The following is a 21,393-nucleotide window of genomic DNA, read 5'->3' on the forward strand; positions in this document are numbered from 1 at the left end:
TGCTGCTCTGTGCCTCCTTCCCTGCAGGCATCGGGGTGAGGAAGCCACTTCCATGCTTGGGGCAGTCAGGCCCCTCTGCAGAGGAGGAGCAGGTGCCCAGCCCCGCCTCACCTGTGCTGAGGCACAGGACAATTCAATGAAACATCTCTCAGGTGCTCTGACACCAAGTTTCTGCTGCAGGGGCAGCAGCTCCACCTCTGCTTCAGGCCTTACTCTGAGTAATTTTTCATAGAAACTTCTCAGCTGCAGGCACCCACCCAAGAAGAGTCACTGTGAGCTGCATTATGAAGTAGATAAAGGAGACACTACTTTCAAATGGCTGTTGAATTTATTTGCTTGATAAATACAATCCTAACAAAATAAAAGTTAACCAATATTAAGAGATTTGTCTGAAGAACATTAGAAAAATCCATGATAATTCAATAGGAATTAGTGTGAATTAAACAAACAAACAAAAGTTTAAATATTGCCAGCAAATATAAAATGTATGTAACGAAGGCAAGGGAGAATGCTTTAGTTTACATTTGTAATCTGATCACATTTTCTGTGTTTATAAACTTTTTTCCAAATTTTAAAAAAATACTATGCTGTTTTTTTCTATAACATATCAAAGCATTATTTGTACAAAAATCAAATCATGGCCAATGATTCACAACAGTGCAATAGATAAAGAATACAACCATATCCAACAGGTGCTGAAAATAAATATCCAGATTAAAAAATAAGATAGCCTATATGCACTCTGTGGAGTTTCTGTCTATATATGGATTGAGGGCTGAGCCCAATGAGTGTATCCAAAACATTAAAGGGCCCTTAAATGCCAGTGTGGGTGGAGGATTTGGGAGGGTAGAAGCACTAAAAACAGCCAAACCAAAACCAAGTCCCAGGTAGCAGTGGTTGGTTTGTTGAACACCAACAAAAAGAGGCTATTGCTGAAGCCCCAGTACCTCCTGTTGGTGTTGCTCTTCAGGCTCGTTTGGAATCCCAAGTGACTGGCATTTGTGCAGGGAAATGCTGTATTGCTTGGTCAGGCAGATACGTCCCAAAGACAGAACCACTCCCATCCCTGCCTACAAGCAGTGGCTTTTTCCAAGAGATGGAAACATTTAAAATGGATGAAGACAAAGCGCTTGGCTACATGGCAGCAGTGTGAACAGGGCCTGTCTCAAACAGGTGTGATGAGGGCGGTTAATGAGGAGTCAGTGATTACCTACACCGCTAAAGGACATGGACATTTCCATCACACGGGGACATAAATAACATCTCTCAAGTTTTTACACTTATTCAGTACATCTCAGAACAGAAATGAAGCTTAAGGGCATGTTAGGTAAACATGATACCCCACAGTCTCCCACTGTTTCAACCAACCCAGAATAAATTTAAAGCTCCCTTGTATATAATCTGCATCAGAAAGGTATCAAAGGCACAAGCAAGAAGTGACTAGGTTAATAAGCAGAAATAATGGTGAATGAGGATGAACAGATCCACAAGGCAAATCATTAGTAAGTGTGGGTGGGTTTTGTTTGTTTACTGAAAAGGAGATCTTCCAATTCTGCTCCAGTGAATGTAAATAATGATTTTGGTTTGAAATAAAACTGTTACTGAATTATTTTAAATCACCTGAAAGAAACCAGTCTTGAAATAATCTGATACTAACTGGAAAACTCTTCTGGCCTCTCCAAACTCACCTGAGTCTGATGAGTAGAAGCCACAAGTATTAGAGACAAAAGTCTCCAGGGCTTAAAAGAAAAGTTTCTTTACAGAATGTACACAGCCACCAATAATTTGTGCAGTTTGACTCAAATTACAGTAATTTGCACAGTTCGGTTGATTTTGTGCATAGCCAAGGAGCCGGATCAAATCGGAGTTTCTTTCCTGTCCTTACTTGGCGATGGCTTGACTTGCTGCTCCTTGCTTGCTTTTGGCTGCTCTTTGGCTGCTTTTGTCTCCAGGACAGTGTCCCTCTGCTGCTGAGAAACGCCGCCGCGCTTTTCCGGCTCCTCTTCCTCCTGCCCCTGCTGCTCGGATTTTGCGCGCTGCAGCAGGCGGAGCTGCACCCGCAGCTCGATGATGGCCTCACGCTCCTCGTGAATCGCTTGGTTCAGGTGATTGTTCTTGATCTTTTAACAAAGGGAAACAAACGTCAGGGAATGACAGTATGTTCCTCTGACACAGCAGTGCTGTAGCTCAGGGGTTTTTAGCACTGCTGGCCCAGGCAGCAACAGGGACTCACACACAGCGGTGATTTAAAAGCTCTGTGCGTCACAAGCCTGGGGAAAAGTGATGCACACAACCAGTCTGCACCTGTGCAATCACACAACCACCACAGGACAAAACCAGGGAATGCTAAGAACCAAATCCTACCTCCAGTTCCTCATTCTGTCTTTGCAGATCCTCCAGGATGACCTGCAGCTCCTCCTCATCTTCACTCTCACTTTCACTCTCGGAAGAGTATTCCTCGGTTTCACTGCGGCCATGCTGCTGGCGACTGAAAGACCAAGGGCAAATTCCACTTTAAACACTCCTTGAGTCTGCCAGAACTGTGGCAACACAAGAGACTTAACTTTCATGCCCTCAATCCTCTGCCAATGGTTTAAACAGCAAAATCAGACTTCCCCTTCAAAGCTTAATTTAATAAAGCAGTGATTTCATAGGGGGATTTTTTTAGTGTGCAGGGTCAAGTTTCCTTTAGATTAAAATTCCATTGTTAAAACAACAGAAAATATCCTGCAAGATTCAAATTTGTCAAGACTTCAATAAAAACAAGTGGCTTTCAACTGCGATGTTCACTGGGTGAGCTTTTAAGTGTGGTTTGGAGTACTCTTTCAGCAAAGCATTTATGTCCTTTTCATCACAGCTGCTGTCCTGGCCGGGCTCTGCTGTGAGCTGTCCCCTTTACCTTTGTATTTCAGCGATTTCTGCTCGGAGCCGATCTATTTCTTCCTTCTCGGAGGCGATCTGTCTGCGCAGAAACTGCTCCATGGCCAGCAGCTCTTCTTGTTCTGTTAAAATCTCATTCTCCTGCAATGATCAGTTAGTTCACTTAAAGCCTTGACTTTATTTCCTACAGGAACATACAATAAGTATGAGATGATGCTGTTCTCTGAAATACTTTCAGTGGCAGTGGTTAGCATGTCTGCTTTGAACTTTGATCCATCAAGACCTCAAAGCAAATAAAAAGTTCCAACCCAACAATGTCTGTTCTAAATCCTCAAGATAATCACCACACTGAATAGTTGTGGAGATGACACACCAAATCCTGGCATGTTTGGCTGCCTTTCCTTAAATCACAGGGGAAAGCTCTAGCCAACCCATAAAATAACTAGAAAAACTGAATTACATGTCTTTGATCTTCTCCCCTCTGTACTTTCCTCCTTATATTAATTTTCAAAGCTACTGGGGGAAGCAACAGAAGGCAAAAAAGCCAAAACAGTTGCCTTATCTCCTTTGACTGGCAGGAAAGCAGCTAACAGTACTGAACCTGGCTACATTGGGAAGTGGTGCTTTTTATGTACATGAACAACAAAGGCCACTTTTTTCTTTCTCAGTGTCTCCTGCCTGCTGTTAACAAGAGTCTCCTCAGCTCTGGGCTCACTCTTGCAGTCAGCTTTCCTTCCCTGCTTCACTGGCCATTAAAACAAATCCTTGTGGTTTTAATGGACACAGAGACCCCTCTGAGCCTGCAATGTCCCCTCGGCATCAGAAGGGACAAAGGATTGTTTAACAGATCTGAAATATAAAATACCATTACCAGGCAAACAGGTAAGTGCCTGCCAGCTACCTGTGCAAGCAGAATATTTATAACTTCTTCATTCTCATTCATTTCTTCTTTGGAGACATCCTCCTTTGAAAGGCTAGCAATTTCTTGTGCAATCTTTGTTTCACACTCCTGCCAGAGAAAGAAAACAACATTTAAAAGGACAGCTTCCCTGGTCACTGTATTTACTCTAAAAAATATTTTTTTGAATGCATTATTTTCCAAATTTAGAACCACCATCACAGTTGTCTTCCAAATTTTGAGCATGGTCTGTCCCATCTGTGGGACATACAATAGTTTAAAAAACACTTCTCAGATTTGTTAACCTCAAGTCTTCCAGTAATTCCTCTTGGTACTCCAGGACTTGATTTTTAAGCATGTCATGAGCACGTGCCCTAGCAAACACTGAGGTTTTCATCACACACATTTTTTTGTGAGCAGCTGTGAAGATCTCCCTGTCTCTAGGGAGAGCCAGCCAAGGAGAAAACACAATTGCTCATCAGGCATGTAAAGTTAAAATGGGAAAATCTGCAGCAAAGAGGATTGAAAGGTGTTATGATCTAACTGGGTGCCTCTGCACTGCTATGGATTAGGATCCATGATTTAGCTGTCTGGCCAATAAACAGGAAAATTACCCACCTGTCTCTTAGCTTCTCTTAATTTCCTTTTAAGAGCTGTTAAGATTCTCTGCACCTCCCAGAGTCTCTCTTCTTTGGATAAGTCTTTTATCCCTGCCTGCAAGTCTCTGTGTAAACAGTTCAGAAGGAACTCCTAGAAAGATTGCCAAAGAAATAGTCTTTAAATATATTGTAGCAGGGCAGATAGAAAAGGAAGATCTTTCTTGCTCTGTAGCAATGGGCTGGGAGTTCTGGTTTTCAAACCTTGACATGTCCATGAACAAGTGTTAACACACACCCAGCATGGATGCAGAGCCAGCTGAAGAGCAGTACTAAAGAAACCACCCTCCCTCATGGCTCTCCTGACCCTCCTCCCACAACCAAAGTATTGACCTACATAGCAAAGCACTCCATGGATGACACAGCTATGAGCCTCACAAGAGCACAACGACTTCCACATATGAAAAAGGAAAGAAAATCATCAGGCTCTTCCCAGTGGTCTCACTGATAGGATGAGACCACAATAGGATAATCGTGATTGACTTAAAGTGCATGTTACAAACCTAGGAGAATTTTCTGCTGAATGTATAAAGCCAGGGCAAAGATAAACAGAAAAACACTCAAGTTATTGCCAACCTGTCGCCTGATTTCTTCTTTGATGCTCTCTTGTGTTTCTGGAAGTGCTGGCATTGTTGCCATATTTGACCAGCGAAGAGGTTTTGTCACCTGCTTGAGGGTCACATTTCCAAAGAACTCCTGAACATGTGTAAAAAACACATACAGGACACGGTTGCTGATCTGAAAAGAGGAGGATATTGGTTAAGATGATTTATTCACATCATCTTTATCTGCAAAACACAGTGTCCTCCAGAAACAGCAGCCTTTAGTAAACCTTTCAGTGAGCTACAGTCATATCAGTCTGTCTTGAGATTAAAATCTGGATTGAACAAGATCTTTACTTTCAACAATGCAGTGCTGCCTCAAGGGATCAATCCACTGTTTCTCTTAGCTGTGCATGTGAGGCATTTTCATACTAAACTCGGCATCTTCACATCTCTTAACCTACCAGCATTATTTCCACCACTGGTAGACATAGAAATGCATTAAATCTCTTTTACTCACATAAAGACAGACAGTTAGAGGGAACATCAACCCTACTGTGTTATACCTGATGGCTGGCTATACCTTCTCTCTCTTCCCCCAACCTTTAAGTATTCTCTACAGCTTCTCTCTCAGATGACTTAATATAGTAGAAAAAGGTAGTATGCAAATATCACTATATTCCTTGTTTTAACCTGAGACAGAAGCAATTATAATTATTTTGATATTTTATCTTCCATTGGCATCTAAAGAATTATCCTGAAATAAATATTAGTGTCATTACCTGCACTTCAATTGCTAAGATCTAGTTACCAACAAAATGTGATTGGGCCTGCATTGTTTTACCCTAATTGTTACTTCTTTTCCTAACTAGAGAGGTATCTGGCATAGCAAAAAACCCAGGAGTAACAGCTGGCCCTTCTGCTACTGGGCCTCCACCTGGACTCTTAATTATAAAGTCAGGCTTTTCTAACTTGTGGAGTTTGCTCTAGAAGATCCACACCCAATAATGCCACGTTTTCATCATGCACAGGACTAATTCTGAGCTGTATTTAATTACATATTTCCAAGATGTCTATTATGGAATCAAGCAATCCAGAAACCACAAAATCTTACTGGAAAACCAAGACAGTTGTTATTCCCCAGCCATTTGGCTACAGACAACAAAGCCATTTTACCTAAGTCACTACTGCACCAGGAAGATCTACGTGCAGGACAGGGTTCATCAGCTTGATATTAAAATTAAGCAACAATATTTAACTAAACTATCACTAAATGAAAACCCCACAGAAATTGTGTATCTGTATGAATTATTGAACAAAATCAACATTAAATTACTTCCTCATGACAGAATTGAAAGACAGCAGTCTTTGTAATACTCTGATGATAACCCAAATATCAGACCCACAGTATGCAAGCCCACACGCAGAAAGTCTTTTGTTCCCCCTTTCCCAGCATTTTGGGTTCCTGAGGCATAAAGAGGAGCTGTAATTTAGCTAAACTGTATCAGACAATACCCACTTCCCACCTGCAAAAGAACTCCTACAAAGAAATCTTTCTTGGGCTGCAGTTCTGCTCCGAGCCTTGCTGTGTGGTGCACGTACCTGAACAGTAGGGCTGAGCACTATAGAAATATTCTGGATGTTCATTTTTGTTTCCAGTTCCTTTGCAATAACATGGTCCATATGCACAATCAGCCAAGAAATCAGGAGATGGTTACACTCTGGCAGCTCTTTGAGCAGCTTCTGGCACTCCTGGACTTTCTCAGCTTCTGTGCTCTTTCCACAAGCATCTTCAAAGCGGGGCATGAGCTCTTTGGTAAGCAGATTTTCGGGCAGTTCCCGTAGGTACTGTTTGAGCAAGCTGGCGACTGTATTGGGCTCATATTCTTCCAGGTTTGGAGATTCTTCGCGATCATAGGCTGCCTTCAGCTCGTCAACTTTTGATTTTATTCCTTAAAATAGATCAAGAATTAAGAAAAAATTTGCCTGTAAGTGTCTAATAGTTATATTTCAACTTCTACTTTTGGAGATGCCTTTATTTCGCCTCTCCTTACAATTTAAGATAGTTGAGAAACACCTCTTAAAAGTTATCCCATGTGACAAAGTGAAAATCGTGACTCAAAATTACATGGTCACTGGTTCTAAAAGCACTGACTACTCCTATGAAGCCAAACCAAAGCACTGACAGAGCTCTGAATTAGAACTGGTGCCAGCATTCCCTTTCATCAAAGAACATAAAATAGAGTGAGCAAATGCTGGGAACTCAAGATCAATTGTGTATTTGCATTAAGCTTCTTTCTGGCTGGTCAATTATCCATCCCTGATCCAGGCAGCAAATATGTTTTTAGTTCAGATGCTGTGCAACAAGTTCTACCTATAACAGCTTTCCTTTGTCAAAACAAACCCCACACTTTTTAGTTTCCAGATTTCCAGCTGGCTCTCCTCAGAAGAGGAATCTCATGCAAGACCTTGATTTGAGGCACCACATGATTTAAAACTGTGCTCACAATTTTTCAAACCAGCCAAGATTTTCTACAAGGTGTTTGTATAAACTCAGTGACATTCCAATCTTCCTAAGCTTAGGGAAATTTCATTCTTGCAGCTCCAACACCCACTTGAGTTACACCAACTTGGTGCACAGCCCTGGCCTGGGCTCATACTCAATGAGCACAACTGGGCACATTCAGCCCCTGGAAAATGCCAGGAAAACATGCTCGGTTTCATGGCCAAAATAAGCACTAGCTCACAACAGCTGCAGGCCACTAAGGCACGGCAATGCTCGCTCTGAGCTCTCAATCTAAACAATCCTACATGCACAAGAGGGAGCTGTTGCACTGGAGAACATGCACAAAGGACACACCAGAAATTAAGGAAAACACACCTGTGAAAACTCCCAACACAACATGTGTAAAAAGACAAGCAACCAAAATGTGTCACTAGGCAGGACTAAACAACTGCTGAAGGTGCTGCAGTATTCCTGCATGCCCACCAAACACCATGCAGATGGACAGCATGAAGACAGTTAATGAAGTCTTTAAAATAATTTCATTACTGGTTTGCAGTGCTGGGTAACTTGACTCAAAATGCTTTTCCTGAAATTCCTTTCCTTGCTTGTTCTTGTCCCCTCCAATGTACCCACAGAAATACTTACAGGAGCTGCATTTCTGGTGCAGCTCACAAATAAAGGGACTGTTTTGTCTAACCTGACTAAAACTGAGGTTTCACTTATGTAAGCTGGTGTTACACAACTACAACAGTTAATTAGCTGCTGTTGCTAACCTTAATGAAACTTGCATTTTCTGCTTATTAGCAAATTTGCTGAAAGAAAAGAAGTTTACCAGAAAAAAAATACAATGGGAGTAACTGGAAAAAGTAACTTAGTGGGAAGCATAAGCAATGAAATAGTTTTGGCTCATGTTTGCTTTTGCAATCAGCTACCATTGTATTTCTAAAGCAGAAGAAAGTATACAAGTTGGCCATACTAACACATTTTATTCATTGCTACCATCCCACGACAAAAGGCCAAAATAGGTGTGTTTTTACTGCCATTAAGTAGTACCACCACATTATCAATTTTTTCTGGTACATCAGACCTACAAATTTGCTTCACTTTGGCTACCTGATTGCCTTCTGGATAATTAATGGAGCTACAAGCAGTGTACCTAGACGTTGGAAGTGATAAAATAATAAGAAATTTGCAAGTAAAGACTTTAGGAACCTGCATGTCAGTGTGCTCAGAGTACCTGAAACTCTGTAGATGCCTTCACATTTCATGCCATACTTCTCTACGTAATCTATACATTCACGGAAAACTGCTGGCAGGCGGATGCCATCATACATCATGGTCCTGTCTACTGCATCAGACAAAGGAATGCCAAACACGGGTCTGTGACTTGGAACATCCACTTGAGGTATCTCTGTCTCTTGAATTGGCTTTTTCTTTTTCTTCTTCTCTTTCCACTGTTTTACAACATCTGCTGCAGTTAAGTCTTTTGACTTTTTCTCTTTGTGTTTGTCTTCCTTATGTTTTTCTTCCTTGTGTTTTTCATCTTTGGGTTTCTCTTTTATTTTAAAATCCTTCTCCTTCTTTTTGGAAAAGCTGGGTTTTTTGAAGACATGTATTCCCTTGGACCGCTTCAACTTGGAAGGACTTTCAGCTTCATCACCGGAACTGTCCTCTTGAAACGCAGCGTAACCTTCCGCTGTTGGGCAAAGCAGGAGAAGGGAAGGGGACAGCTGTGAGTCTGTTTACTTTCCAGACATCAACAACAAGAAATTGCATGTAAGGAGGAGAGGGGAGAAGCAACATGAATTAAAAAACAGTGCCATCTGACTCCTCAGAAGGTTTTCTTTAGTTGTTACACACTTTGAGTGGACAAGGATTAAATCAAGTTGTATAATTACATCAAAGATAAGCCACAGAGCTCCTGCACGATCTAAACAATGAATACTTTATATACTTACTCATAATGGCTATGTCCATCTTATGGGCTAGATTCCCATCTAATAGTGAAGGAAATGCAAAATAAAAACAACTGTCTGGCAACTTCTCTATGTTCCTGCAATCAACAGTATAAGAGTTGCTGTTAAGGATCATCTACTGCATACACAGAAGTCTAACAAATTTCAATTAACAACAAACTAAACTTTAGCCACTTAAAGCCCCAATCCTTTTCTAGAATATTATGAATTTAAAGACAAGTATGAAGTTAATAAAGTTTCAGCCCCAAATAAAATACAAAAAACCCACACCAAACATAAACCAAAAAAGCACTAGCACTTACTTTTCACTGGATGAATAACACAATTCCAGTAACACTAGAACAATACCTGCCCATGAAAGTGCAGATTTGCCTTAAAAAGCACATGGGAGAGATTCAAACAAGTCCCTGGGCTGAGCACACCATTCCAGCAGCAAACATCCAAGTGCTGTCTAAAACATGCACCAGGTGCTTTTAAGTCACTACGCCTCTGCAGCTGGCCCTGCCTCACCTTCAGGCAAGAACACAAAAGTCTTTAATGCTGGATTACAAAAAAACCCCAACAAACACACCAACAAAAAAAAAAAAAAAAACAACCCACAAACCCAGCAACATGCAATCCAACACAACTTTCAAGTCCACTAATTTTAATTTTACATACATAGTACACTATACAAGAAAAGTAAGCCTGAATCCTGGTCAACAAAGGTGACATTTGACATGCCATCTGCACCAGCCAGGTGCCCCAAGGCAGTGGGCAGCAAGCCCCCATTAAGAGTCCTTTGAGACTCTTCCACGACCTACAGGCAGAGCCTCAGTGTCAGAGGCAGCACTGACAGCCAAGTGCTCTTGCTACCGGAATAGTTTTGGGCAGAGGAAAATTACCCCATTGATAATATGCGAGCATATCACGCACGAGACTGCAGGCTATCATTTTTTCCAATATCTGCAGAAGAACCGGGGGGCATTTAGTCTTTCCTCTTTCCAATTCTGAACTACACCAGACCGCAAAGTTTCTCAGCATTTTATCAGCATATAAAAACTCTCTCTATTTTGAAGCCTCCTTGACTGCTCTGTAGAAGACAGCTTGTAATAGTCAAACAAATATAAGAAATGTATTAAAGCATGGAACTACCATAAGATAATTACCTTTGTTGAATCAGCTCAGTCTTTGCAGCTGATACTCTTCCCTAGGACTACCAAACACACTTTCCTAGAAGCCTGCAAAAGACTGTGGAACTGTTCCTGTCCAAGTGGATTTTAACATAAAAATGCAAACATTAACTGAAGGCCAACCAGCAGCCAGGTCTCCTTGCTTATGTCACTAACTGGTTTTTGTAAACTAAACCCAGAAATGGGCAAGGATTCAAATTTCACTCTGGTACAGAAGCAACTGCAGATCTACCAGCTACAGGACAAAGCAGGAGCACACATCTTCACTGTGTTTTATGAGAATGAGACAGGGCTGGCACCAAGGTTCAAGATGAACTTCAGAGATGTAATTTCCAAACAGAGAGCCAGATGTCCCCCAGAGAGAGCCCCAGAACAATCTGCCCTCAGTCTTTCCTCCTGGGTAGCTGTGACAGGTCCCAGTCACACAGCCTGGGGCTCCCACACGCACACCAGGAAGTGTCAGCACTGGAACACAGGCTGGGAGGTCGATGCCACCAACAGAGCACTGCTCCTATGTCCCAACATTGCACTCTGCAAGCCCCAGTGCCTTCCTAGATCTGTGGTAATGTAACACCAGCAAGAGAACATTACTGAAACTGGTATTTCTTGAATTCATGAGAAGACATGAAGGAGCAAGTTAAATACAAACTCTGCCTTTTAAAATTTGTCTCAGTAACATAAGTCAAAGTCTAGAAACATACACTAATACAGATTCACACAGAATATCCCACCCATACCAAGAGAGGATTTGCACGTCACTCAATCAGCCTGATTTTCTTTACTATACTTTTGGTTAAAAAATTGCTGTATCCTTTTCACTGGTGTTACAATATATTGAAATATAAACAATTTACATTTATACAGAAGCAAAATTACCAAAAGTGCTTTAAAAATCAGGTAATTTTAAATATGGAAAGAGTATTACCTAGGGTATAGTAAACTGGTATTTCTGTTCACTGTTTCCTCAAGACTTCCAGTACCAATAGTCCCCATTTTCCCATCACTCTACTCTATGTCACTGACATTTTCCTCCATCTATATGAGAACAGTACTAATGTAATAAATACTCCAATTTCACCAGCATAATGACACAGCATAATCTGCCAGTTCCTTTTGTTAGACCTTCCTTCCATAAGCATGCCTTCATTGCAGTTATTTTAAATGTAATGCTTCAAGTACAGCCCTTATGTTACTGAGAATTATGAAAAACCCTTTAAAAAATAATGATAAAATTCCAGTGTTACTCTAGAAAATGTAGTTTACAGGCTTATAATCTTTGTCATGCAGCAAGTCCACTGTCTCTATCAATCTGCATACTCGGGAATACTGTGTTCTCATAACAAAGCACTAAAATTATGCTGTAGTATTTATTGTTAACTCCAAGGGTGGCATTATTCAGAACTACCACTTATCAAACCTACTGCAAGAGACATTTTGTCCATCAAGTCTCTGATGGGTTTTTAAGTAATTTAATACTCTACAGATGATTTGGCTCCCTAGGGAAATCTGCAGCATCTGTAATTAATTCACTGAAAGAAAACATGGATGGCTTTTACATACAGAAGAATTAGTAGGTCAAATATGACTGAAGAGCAATGCAAGCATTAGTTACCTAATGTCAGTTTGTCACAGGGATTGTCATCAGATTGTACAGCATTTCTAAGTAAAACTAAGACACACAAATACACAATGAGCTTGGATAGATGGTTTCTACTTCTTCTCTTTGCCCATAAGATACATTTTTATTATCAACAGAAACTTCTACCTTACAGACACTACCAGCACTCACTATCCAACTTTCAATTAGATCAGTTTGTCTTTAGTATTCACTTGACTCACTGATGTCAGCACAGCACTCCCAAACAAACTCTGCATTCAGATTACTCTGCAGCACCATGCCAGCAGAGCAAATAAAGCTGAAATAAGAAATTTGTCTGACATTTTTTTTCATTTACAATAATCACTGGCATTGAAAGGCAGACTTTTAAACTATCTGCAAATGGTGCTTTGCTAGATAAACACAGTGGTATGTAGAAATACAGTGATTTGTCAGCAGAACAGGATGTAGCAACACACCCTGTTTATCCCAAAGATAAACCATGACATGAAGAGCCTCAAATCTTTATCAGGTGTAGAAAATGCTGATAACTTTTTAGTCTGTAGATCTGAAAATGGTATTCAGAGCTTCTCCACACACCAGACAGTAAAAATAATGTTTTCTTTGCAATAGAAGTGGTTTGGTTTCAGTCCTCATCTACATTCCAAAAGAACACAGAGGACACCCTGTCCAATATGTTAAGGATCTGTCCATCAAAAATATTTCCCGAAATTTTTCAGAAGAGTTCATACCAATGATCCTCCTAACCTTTGATGTGATAGTTTAGTACAATTCAAACAATGCTCCCATTTTCTTGAGAATTGTACAAAGAAAATAAAGATTCTTGTAAACAAAAAAAAAAATCCTAGCTGCATATTGAACCCATTCTGCCCACCAGCATCAATCTCAGTAATAAAATGAATAAGCAGAGTAAGATCTACTACATACACACTCTTTATCTATAGAAATTCTAATAGGTAGAAGAGCTTCTTCAGAAGTATTTTACCATAACATTTTTCTTCTGCAAGCAACTGCATATTTTATGGCTTTATCAACATGTGATTAGTGACAGCTGGTTAAACATTTTCAAAAATCAATTACAGTGGTTGCTGTTTCAGATAATCCATTACTGCTTAACACAGATCCATTTTTGCTCTCCTGCTGTCAAAGGACAAGTTCTGTTTGAGTCAGGAAACGGATCTGATTTAAAACTATGCCAGTAAAAAGAAAATTCTTTTTAATCCCTACTAAGTCTCCTAATCTAACTCACTCTACAGCCAACCAACATCCAGTCTATCACAAGAGAGGGGAGAATAAAAATTAGTGGCTGAAACATTTTTCCAGTAGCCAATATTCCACATAAAAATTTCTAGTTTTCTATTACCTCCAAAACATTTTTAGCACTTTTCCCCCAGAATAATTGCTGTGCATTGTTAGGTTACTGACACTAACATGAAAAAATCAAATCATTGAATAACTGTATCTATATACAAAGATATGGAAAAGGATATTTTGCTACCACACAAAAATGCTTTTGTGATATAGGTGATAATAATGAAGCTAAGAGTACATTACTCTTGCAGAAATGATTTACCTGAAAAACCAAACTGAGTAACTTTGGGGTATTTAACCTTCCCTTCCCTGCTGCTCTTCAAGTACTTCTGAAGTTTACATTTAGAGTATTATCAAAACAGCTCAAGATTTTTGTGGGATTAAACTTAGATACAATTTCAGTTGTTAGAATGACTTTGTCATTAATTCACTAATATTGAAGATCAACAAACACTCTGTCATAATGTAGTGTTAACTTGTCTTTTTTCACTGACATGTTCAGTTATATTTGTTTATAGCCCAAACTGCATGATCATGGCAGGGTATGCACTGCTCAAAAACAAAGCAGGTAGTGAGAAAAAATGAAAATAAACAATCTGAAGACATACAACAGAATTGAAAAGGTGAAATAAAATGAAAAATCAAAAGGATGGAAGGACCAACAAAGGCCAAATCTAGAAGGAAAACTCTTAAAATCTGCCATGATAAACAACTGTACAGAACACTTGTAATTGAGAGGGGTAAAGTGTCTGTTGAGGGTATATTTACAATATGAATTATTTTTGGAGCGTATGAGATGTACTGAAAGCTTGGTATGTAACTTACTCTTCTATCTGACTGGTAATTGTATGACAAACATGTATTAGGGCCAAGAAATGCTGAATGCCCTTTACATTAGTGCTGCAAGAGATGATTTTGTTCTTCCCATATTTTGAATTTTTGTGTTCTTTGAGGACTTTTTCATACATTTAATATTTCTTTTAAGTAACAAAAATTGCTTTACATCAGCTATAAAATGTGTTGCAATCTCTTGTGGGGAAAAAACAGTAGCAGTGCCAATGTGCACAGACCTGTGTGAATTTGCTGAAATAGCATTTTTCCTCCTAAACAACAGCCTTCAGCTACACTATCACCAGGAGACATCCTGAATTCCATACAAAGAAATCCGCACAATGAAAAAAGTTGGCATCTACCAGTTCCAGATTTAGACATGTGCAATACAGAGTTCTAACAGAAAGCTGGACAGTAAAAAAGCAACTACTGATAGCCTGAATTTAGACCTATCCAATCAATACCAAATTTTCATTGCCAATTCAATAATCTGTATTAGGTCAATATGGTTTACATTACAGAAAATCACTAAGGAATCACTCTTCTAAAAACCTGTAGGAATTTCAACTGTTGGTTTTAACCTGAGGATGCATCTTTGAGTTACAGTATTTTTTAGGTACACAGTTTTTAGTTAAAATAGCCATAGTCCTTCTTAACTGTGGTAGAAACAATTCCTGCATTCCAGGAAACTGGTTTGATTAAAAGCAGTGCAGTGACAGCAGATTCTTAAGGAATGATTATTTAAATATGTGCATGCATATTACAAATAGTCACCATATTAATTCTAACAGAATACTGTCTCGCTGTTTCTGATCTTCCAAATTCCACATCTAAGAAGTAGCAGGATACACTGGCATCAGAGATACAGACATTTTGAAATTTTGCTAAAACAAATATAACAAAGTACTAGCACTTGGGCTGGGATATTTAGGTTTCAGAGACTTGGACAGGAAGGGTCATTCTGGTACTGAGAGTGCTCAGTATCAGCTTACTATTTCCAAGGGCTTTGTTCTTTCAGAATATGTAGAAAAACTTTCTTGAATAAAAGCTATCTCATGTTTCAAACATTTTCTGCACAAATCTAAAGGTGGGAAGTAATAGTTCTGTTGTTTTGGAAGAGGGGTAAGCATTTAAGAAATTTCCACTCTGGATACTGATACACTGACAAAGGATTCTATATTCAAAGCTTTACCTTCTTCTAACATTTGCTCAGTGAGTTCTGGAAAATTCAGATCTCAGTGCTGGTTTTCACATTTTTGACCTCCGCAATAATACTTTGGCACTGCTGGAGGAAACTGCATGATCAGACTAAACTGAGAAGCTAGAGGAAAAAAAATGGACAGATATTATGACTGCTCTAATAATGGTGCAGCGTGCACATGAAAACTTGGGATGGTACACTGAATAAGGGAGACACTGAATAAGGGAGACACATGGGAAAAGAGCTACAGTTGTTCAAACTGCTTCTTCCAAATGCACAAGTCTGCCATTAAGATCAGACATACAGTTTTATTCAGCGATGTTTAAAAATTGATGTGTTTGGAAACACGTTTGAAAACCTCCACTTAGAACATGAAGAACCACTCCATGCCAGGATTTACCAAAGCATCATGAAAGGTTTTGGATAAATGCACTCATTATTAATTCTGGGCACATCCTTGGCACCTGTATTACAAAACAACAACAAAAAAAAATTAAGGTATGGAGTTTTTGGCAAGAGAAACAGGTGCTGCACAAAGTCTGCTTGTAGAAGTCTGAATTAACTTCCTCCACATTGAAACAAATTTAAAAGATCCCACTGGGAATACTTAGCAATTTTGAGAGAGAAAAAAGGAAAGAGAACTTGAAAGCATTGAATTAAAAAGAGACATTGTCTACTCACTTCTTTTTTCTTTTTTCTTAAATTTTCCTTTCTTCTTCCCATGCTCCTTTTCATCATCAGACACTATATCTGGAGGCTCATGTAAGCTGTCGTGAGGTGGTGAAGGCTCACCGGTGCGGTACAATCCAGGGAATTTTGTAGGACTGATTTCTTCAGAGCTGGGAGTACGAGCAAGTCCCCCACTGTGCTCTACCCGACGGTGTTCACTGGGGCTGCTCGTGGGAGGCAGGAAGCACTCGGTCATTCTGATACCCAGATATCAAAGTGAAATCTTCTGCTACCTGTCCATCACACCTGCATCAGAAGAAAACAAAAATCAAACCCACACAATTTTAAGCAGTGGGTTTCAGAACACCTTGCTTAGAGCTTTACCCTGAAATCATAAACAGCAATACCTTCTACAACAAGAGTTCCAACTTCTGTCAAGACACAGTAACACAACATCAGGTCTTCAGTTCAGTGTTTGCAGAATTTGTTCATTAACTCCTGAGCCATATTAACATGAGATTTGCCATTTTAGCCATTTCTACTCTATGATGTGTAAAATATATATATTAAGTATCTGAATATTTTAACTGTTGAAATCTTACAAAATTCATAGGCAGCTTGCATACTGATTGGTAGTATTTACTAAAAATTAGTTTGGTAACTTTAATTTTTTTTGACATCAAATAGATTTGCCTGGAAGCTCAGAGTGTTTGTGAGCACTGCCCTTAAGGCAAAGATCATTTTCTTCTTTCCCAAGCATATTTTATAGATGCAAATAAGAACTTGCCTAGCCTGTTGCAATAAGGGGGGAAAATAAAATAAATACAGCTAAAGCAAATCCATCTTTTAATTATGCTGCTGCAAATTAAAGAAGGTAAAAAAATGATTCTGCTTTTGTGGTATACAACACTTTCCCCTCTGAAGAGGCTGTATCACGTCATCTGCACCCAGATGCTGGTACATTGTTTGCTTGGGAGTTACGGTCAAATAAAAGCTTATACAACAATTGCTAAAGGAAGCCAATGCCTAAATTCTCAGCAGTGGAACTCATAAGCAAAATCTCTTCATAGCACAGATAAATTTCAGAAATTCCACAGAATGGATGTGCTGTATGGGACACTGCACCTCTGGAGACCACTTGGCGGGATTTGGCCTCTTGTGTCTAAATGGTCACAAAGGACACATTCCACAACACTCTTCAGCAGTACCACTCAACTCCAGGGCTTTTATTTACAGATTGGTAGCATACAGAAAAAATACGACTTGGTGTTGTATTCTGCCCAGTTAATAATTATAGATGAGTCCAGCTAAGTGGGTTTTGTGGAGGGTGATTTGTTCACTTTTTTGGAGTTCAAATTATTATTTTTTTTTAAATTCTCATCTTTCTGCTCTCTGTATGCAGATCAGAGTGAAATTTTAGAGTACGTATGCAACAGTATCTCCCTACAGGAACTCACTCACAGTGCTTATGGAAATTACCAGTTACTCAGATCAGAATTTGAACAGGGCACAGTAAGACACAGAATTGTGATGAGAAAATATTAATGAAATCTTTATTTAATACTGTTCATTCCTTATTCCAGCTAAAGCAGAGGCACTGGCTAAAAATTAAGACAATGGGGTGTTTTTGCAAATGCAACAAATTGAGACTGTACTTATGTTTCTTATTTTTTTATTTTACAGCTTCAAGAAAGCATTACTTTCCTATATGCAACATTGCCTAGGCCTTTAAATAAGGGAGAAATTTTATGATGCTCAAATTATGTCAAGACTTATCAGCAGAAGAGAGTTTTTAAGCCTACTGAAAAAACCTCTTTCACTTTATTAATGGATGCTAATGTTCTACTGCTGTATAAATCCTTACATTTTCTTTGGCTTTTACCATTTTCTTCTGACAGCAATAGAAGACAGAAAAAATCATGGACCTTCTAGGGATTTTGAGAAGGAACATTTCTAACAGGCTTGCTCTTCTGCCAATTTCTCTCTCTCAGACTTTTTCTTCCCAATCTGTTACTGCTTCAGTCCTGCCTCCCCTCTGCAGCAGATCCCTTCCCTCCGACTGCTTCTCTTCACCTGTGCAGCTCTCATGTGTCAGGACATTCAATAACTCACTGCTGCCACATGAGGAAGGTCACGCTACTCCCCCCATTAACTCTCCTCTGCCTCCAATTGCAGCAGTTTGCTCTTTTTGAGATTATTCAAGTTGCTAGCTGCTCCAATGGGCCTCTGCTGCTGAGCTGGCTTGTGGAAGAGCTCAGCAAGCACTAACAGTGAAAAACAGAGAAGTGGCAGAACCACCATGACAGGACTGCAGCCTCTCTCTTTGGGCACCTCTGCTTTGTCATACAGCACACACAGCTTCATCTCCTCAGATTTCAGTTATTTCTTAGTATTTATAACTTAAAACTTTGATTTCCACCAAGTGTCAGTACTCCCATAGCTCTTGTCTTGACTTAGCACTCTGTTTCACCTTCAGTGTATCATAGACAATCTGATCTTCATCTGCTTTGGTCTCTGTGACTCAAGCTCAGTTTCCAACTTTTCCCTCATCTTGTTTTTTTATTTGAACAGTTCCTACTTTCCTTCTGCACACCATTTCCTTGCAGATAAAGTTCTCTCCCTTCTTCCTCTGTTTCTTCTACCTGATTAGTTACCAGTCTCCACTTCTTCCTGAATGCTCTCTGCTGCTGTTTTTTGTTACCTCATGATTATCTACCTCATCTTTTCACCTTGTCCCCATTTCTCCCACTGGTTCTCAGACTCTCCCAGTACCACAAGAAGTCCCTTCTTACCTCCCTAAACAACAGCAGGCTCCTTGACTCCCACCACTTCTCATTCACTTGACATTTGACTCTTCTTCCACAGGAGCCACAAACGCTGTTACCTGACAGGATCAGAGAACTTCTCGCACTTCAGGCACCTTCTCAGACCTAGCTACTTTTTTCTGTACTCCCAAAATGCAGTTTCTTGAACCACCTTCCTGCTCAACACTGAGTCGAGCCTTCAGAATAACTAAATGTCAAACAGAAGCCTTCACTGAACATGGGCAGAATTGTGACCTTTCCTCTATCCCCCAAGGAAAGAGTAAATTATAGGAGATTTTAAACGTGGAAAGAAGGTACATCATTAACACAAAATACCCTAGCCTTCATGCCATCACCACCTTTCTAGACCATAGACTAAGCACAGGAAAGTGGGTTGGGGAAAAGAAGGAAGATGCCTGCACAAGCAAAATAATGTGTTTTTTCAAGTCTCATTTTTGAAAATAACCAAACTCTTTCCTAAAAAAAATTCAGTCTGAGCTGCTTATTTAGTAAGTAAAGATGAGGTTTGGAAAAACCATCGAAAAGGGAAGACAGAGACATGACAGCCAGCTTTAAGAGATCTCACTTTCAACAGTGTATCATCTAAGTCGGTATGAACACATTAAAGAGAGGCACAGTATGAAAGACCAAATTCACAGCTCTTTCACTCAGTACAGAAGGCTCCATTATTTCTGTTTTGCACGGAGTCTGTACTGAGACTTTGTGCTTTGTAACCAATTGCAACAGCAGAAGCAAATTAGAGCAGGTGATTGCATGCACAGATGTTATTTTGTAAAGCTTCTGGGTGGAATGAAGGATGTGGATTTTTTTCTGCAACAAGTATTATGCAAGACCACATCTGAAGCACAGTGGGTGTCCCCTGGTCATTCCATTTTGCCACAAACAGACACCCTCTAAATACCTGGGTGTTACATTGAAAATAGTCCCAAGAAGTCACTAATCAAAGGATGGAGGCAGAGAGAGGAGACTCACTCAGCTTCCAGTACCTGCTCTATCACAGTTATCCAAAAGCCAGACACAGAGCACAGCAGTACCTCACTCATCACCACAGACCTTCAGTCCAAAATATCTGCACATGTGTGAAGGACCTGATTCTTGCAGAAATGAGGCACACCATTTTTGGACAAAATATCCTAGTGACAAACACAGCTCCATTTTGGAAAGCAATGAACCATAAGAAGAATAAAAACTATCACTTGTGGGCTAAGTATGTCAAAACACTTCAGAAACCATGAGTGGTACTCCTATAACTGTTGAGACTTTGGAATAAGATGAGAAGATTGAATTAGAATTTATTTACCAACACTATACAAGGTCTGTATCACATCTAAGTTTTGTATCTACTGCATTTTTTTACAACATACTGAAAAGCTTAATACGAATCACTGTTTTTATTTGAACACTTCTTAGATGGCCTCTGATGTAACCTTGACATTTGGACTGCATGGCAGCATTTCAGTCTTTCATTTAATAAGCAGTGGCCAGGTATAAAATCAGTGCCTTTTCCTTTCTTTAATAAGGCAACACAGCCATGAAAGGAGAAGGAATAAGGAAGTACTTCATGTAGACAGGCAAAGCAAGTTTAAAATTTCACAAGTCACAAGTAATCAGACAAACACAGCATTAAGTAACTCCCCTGTGAGTCACACACTCTTCATAATTGGCAAAAATTAAAGCCTCAAGAAGGGACTTCACAGAATTTTTTTGATAGACTAAAATACAAACAGTTCAGCAGAATTCAGCTCCTCAACCTCAGATTACTTTACAGGATATGTGATGCCATGAGAATTGGAAAATTTACTTCAAAGGAGGGTGTATAATCATACAGTTGAAGTTACATAGGAGCAAGCTGTACATTTTTCAAACTCTAAGAGTAGCAAACCCAGCTTTTGTGTGGTCTCTCATTTACCTGTAGATGGATAAAGTCTGCCAGTTACAGCACCATCCAAGGCATTTCAAGTTTGGCTCTGAGAGTCCATTCCAGCTCAGGAGTGATATACAAACAGACAAAACTACTTAGCTCTCAGCAATCAGTGAGCTACAGACCACATCCATATCTGAGTGGGCACTTGGAGGAGCCAGCTCACATTTAGAACATGTAGCTGTATCCAGAATACTCCCTATTATTGAGGGTATTCCAGCTCTTCAATAATCTAATCAGTTGGGAGCCAGTCTTCAAATAAATAATTAAATAATACCCTAGACATTTCAGAAATATCAAAAATAAGGTTTCCACTCCCATTATGACAAAGTCTTGCAATCACATGAAGATAAAATCTCCAGATATGTGGAAGCACGTGTTTTCCAG

General features: G+C 39.7%; 1 protein-coding gene across 3 annotated transcripts in view; it reads right to left on the reverse strand.

Annotated features, from left to right (window-relative positions):
• Positions 1-309: 309 nt before the first annotated feature.
• Positions 310-21,393, reverse strand: part of RALBP1 (ralA binding protein 1) — a 32,908-nt gene continuing 11,824 nt past the window's right edge. For 2 of the 3 annotated variants that reach the window (XM_064433710.1, XM_064433719.1), the window contains exons 2-10: positions 16,273-16,566; positions 8,720-9,178; positions 6,579-6,928; positions 5,011-5,172; positions 4,397-4,528; positions 3,782-3,889; positions 2,900-3,021; positions 2,365-2,488; positions 310-2,120 (exon numbers count right to left, since the gene is read on the reverse strand). In XM_064433710.1, the coding sequence (XP_064289780.1) occupies positions 1,857-2,120; positions 2,365-2,488; positions 2,900-3,021; positions 3,782-3,889; positions 4,397-4,528; positions 5,011-5,172; positions 6,579-6,928; positions 8,720-9,178; positions 16,273-16,516 (1,965 nt within the window). In that variant the 5' untranslated portion in view covers positions 16,517-16,566 and the 3' untranslated portion in view covers positions 310-1,856. Of the gene's footprint in view, positions 2,121-2,364; positions 2,489-2,899; positions 3,022-3,781; positions 3,890-4,396; positions 4,529-5,010; positions 5,173-6,578; positions 6,929-8,719; positions 9,179-9,440; positions 9,536-16,272; positions 16,567-21,393 lie in introns of those variants that run through there. The other variant, XM_064433724.1, reaches the window with a different exon arrangement.

This window comes from Passer domesticus, chromosome 1 (genome assembly GCF_036417665.1).
Source record: "Passer domesticus isolate bPasDom1 chromosome 1, bPasDom1.hap1, whole genome shotgun sequence".
In the NCBI taxonomy this organism is placed as follows: Eukaryota; Metazoa; Chordata; class Aves; order Passeriformes; family Passeridae; genus Passer; species Passer domesticus.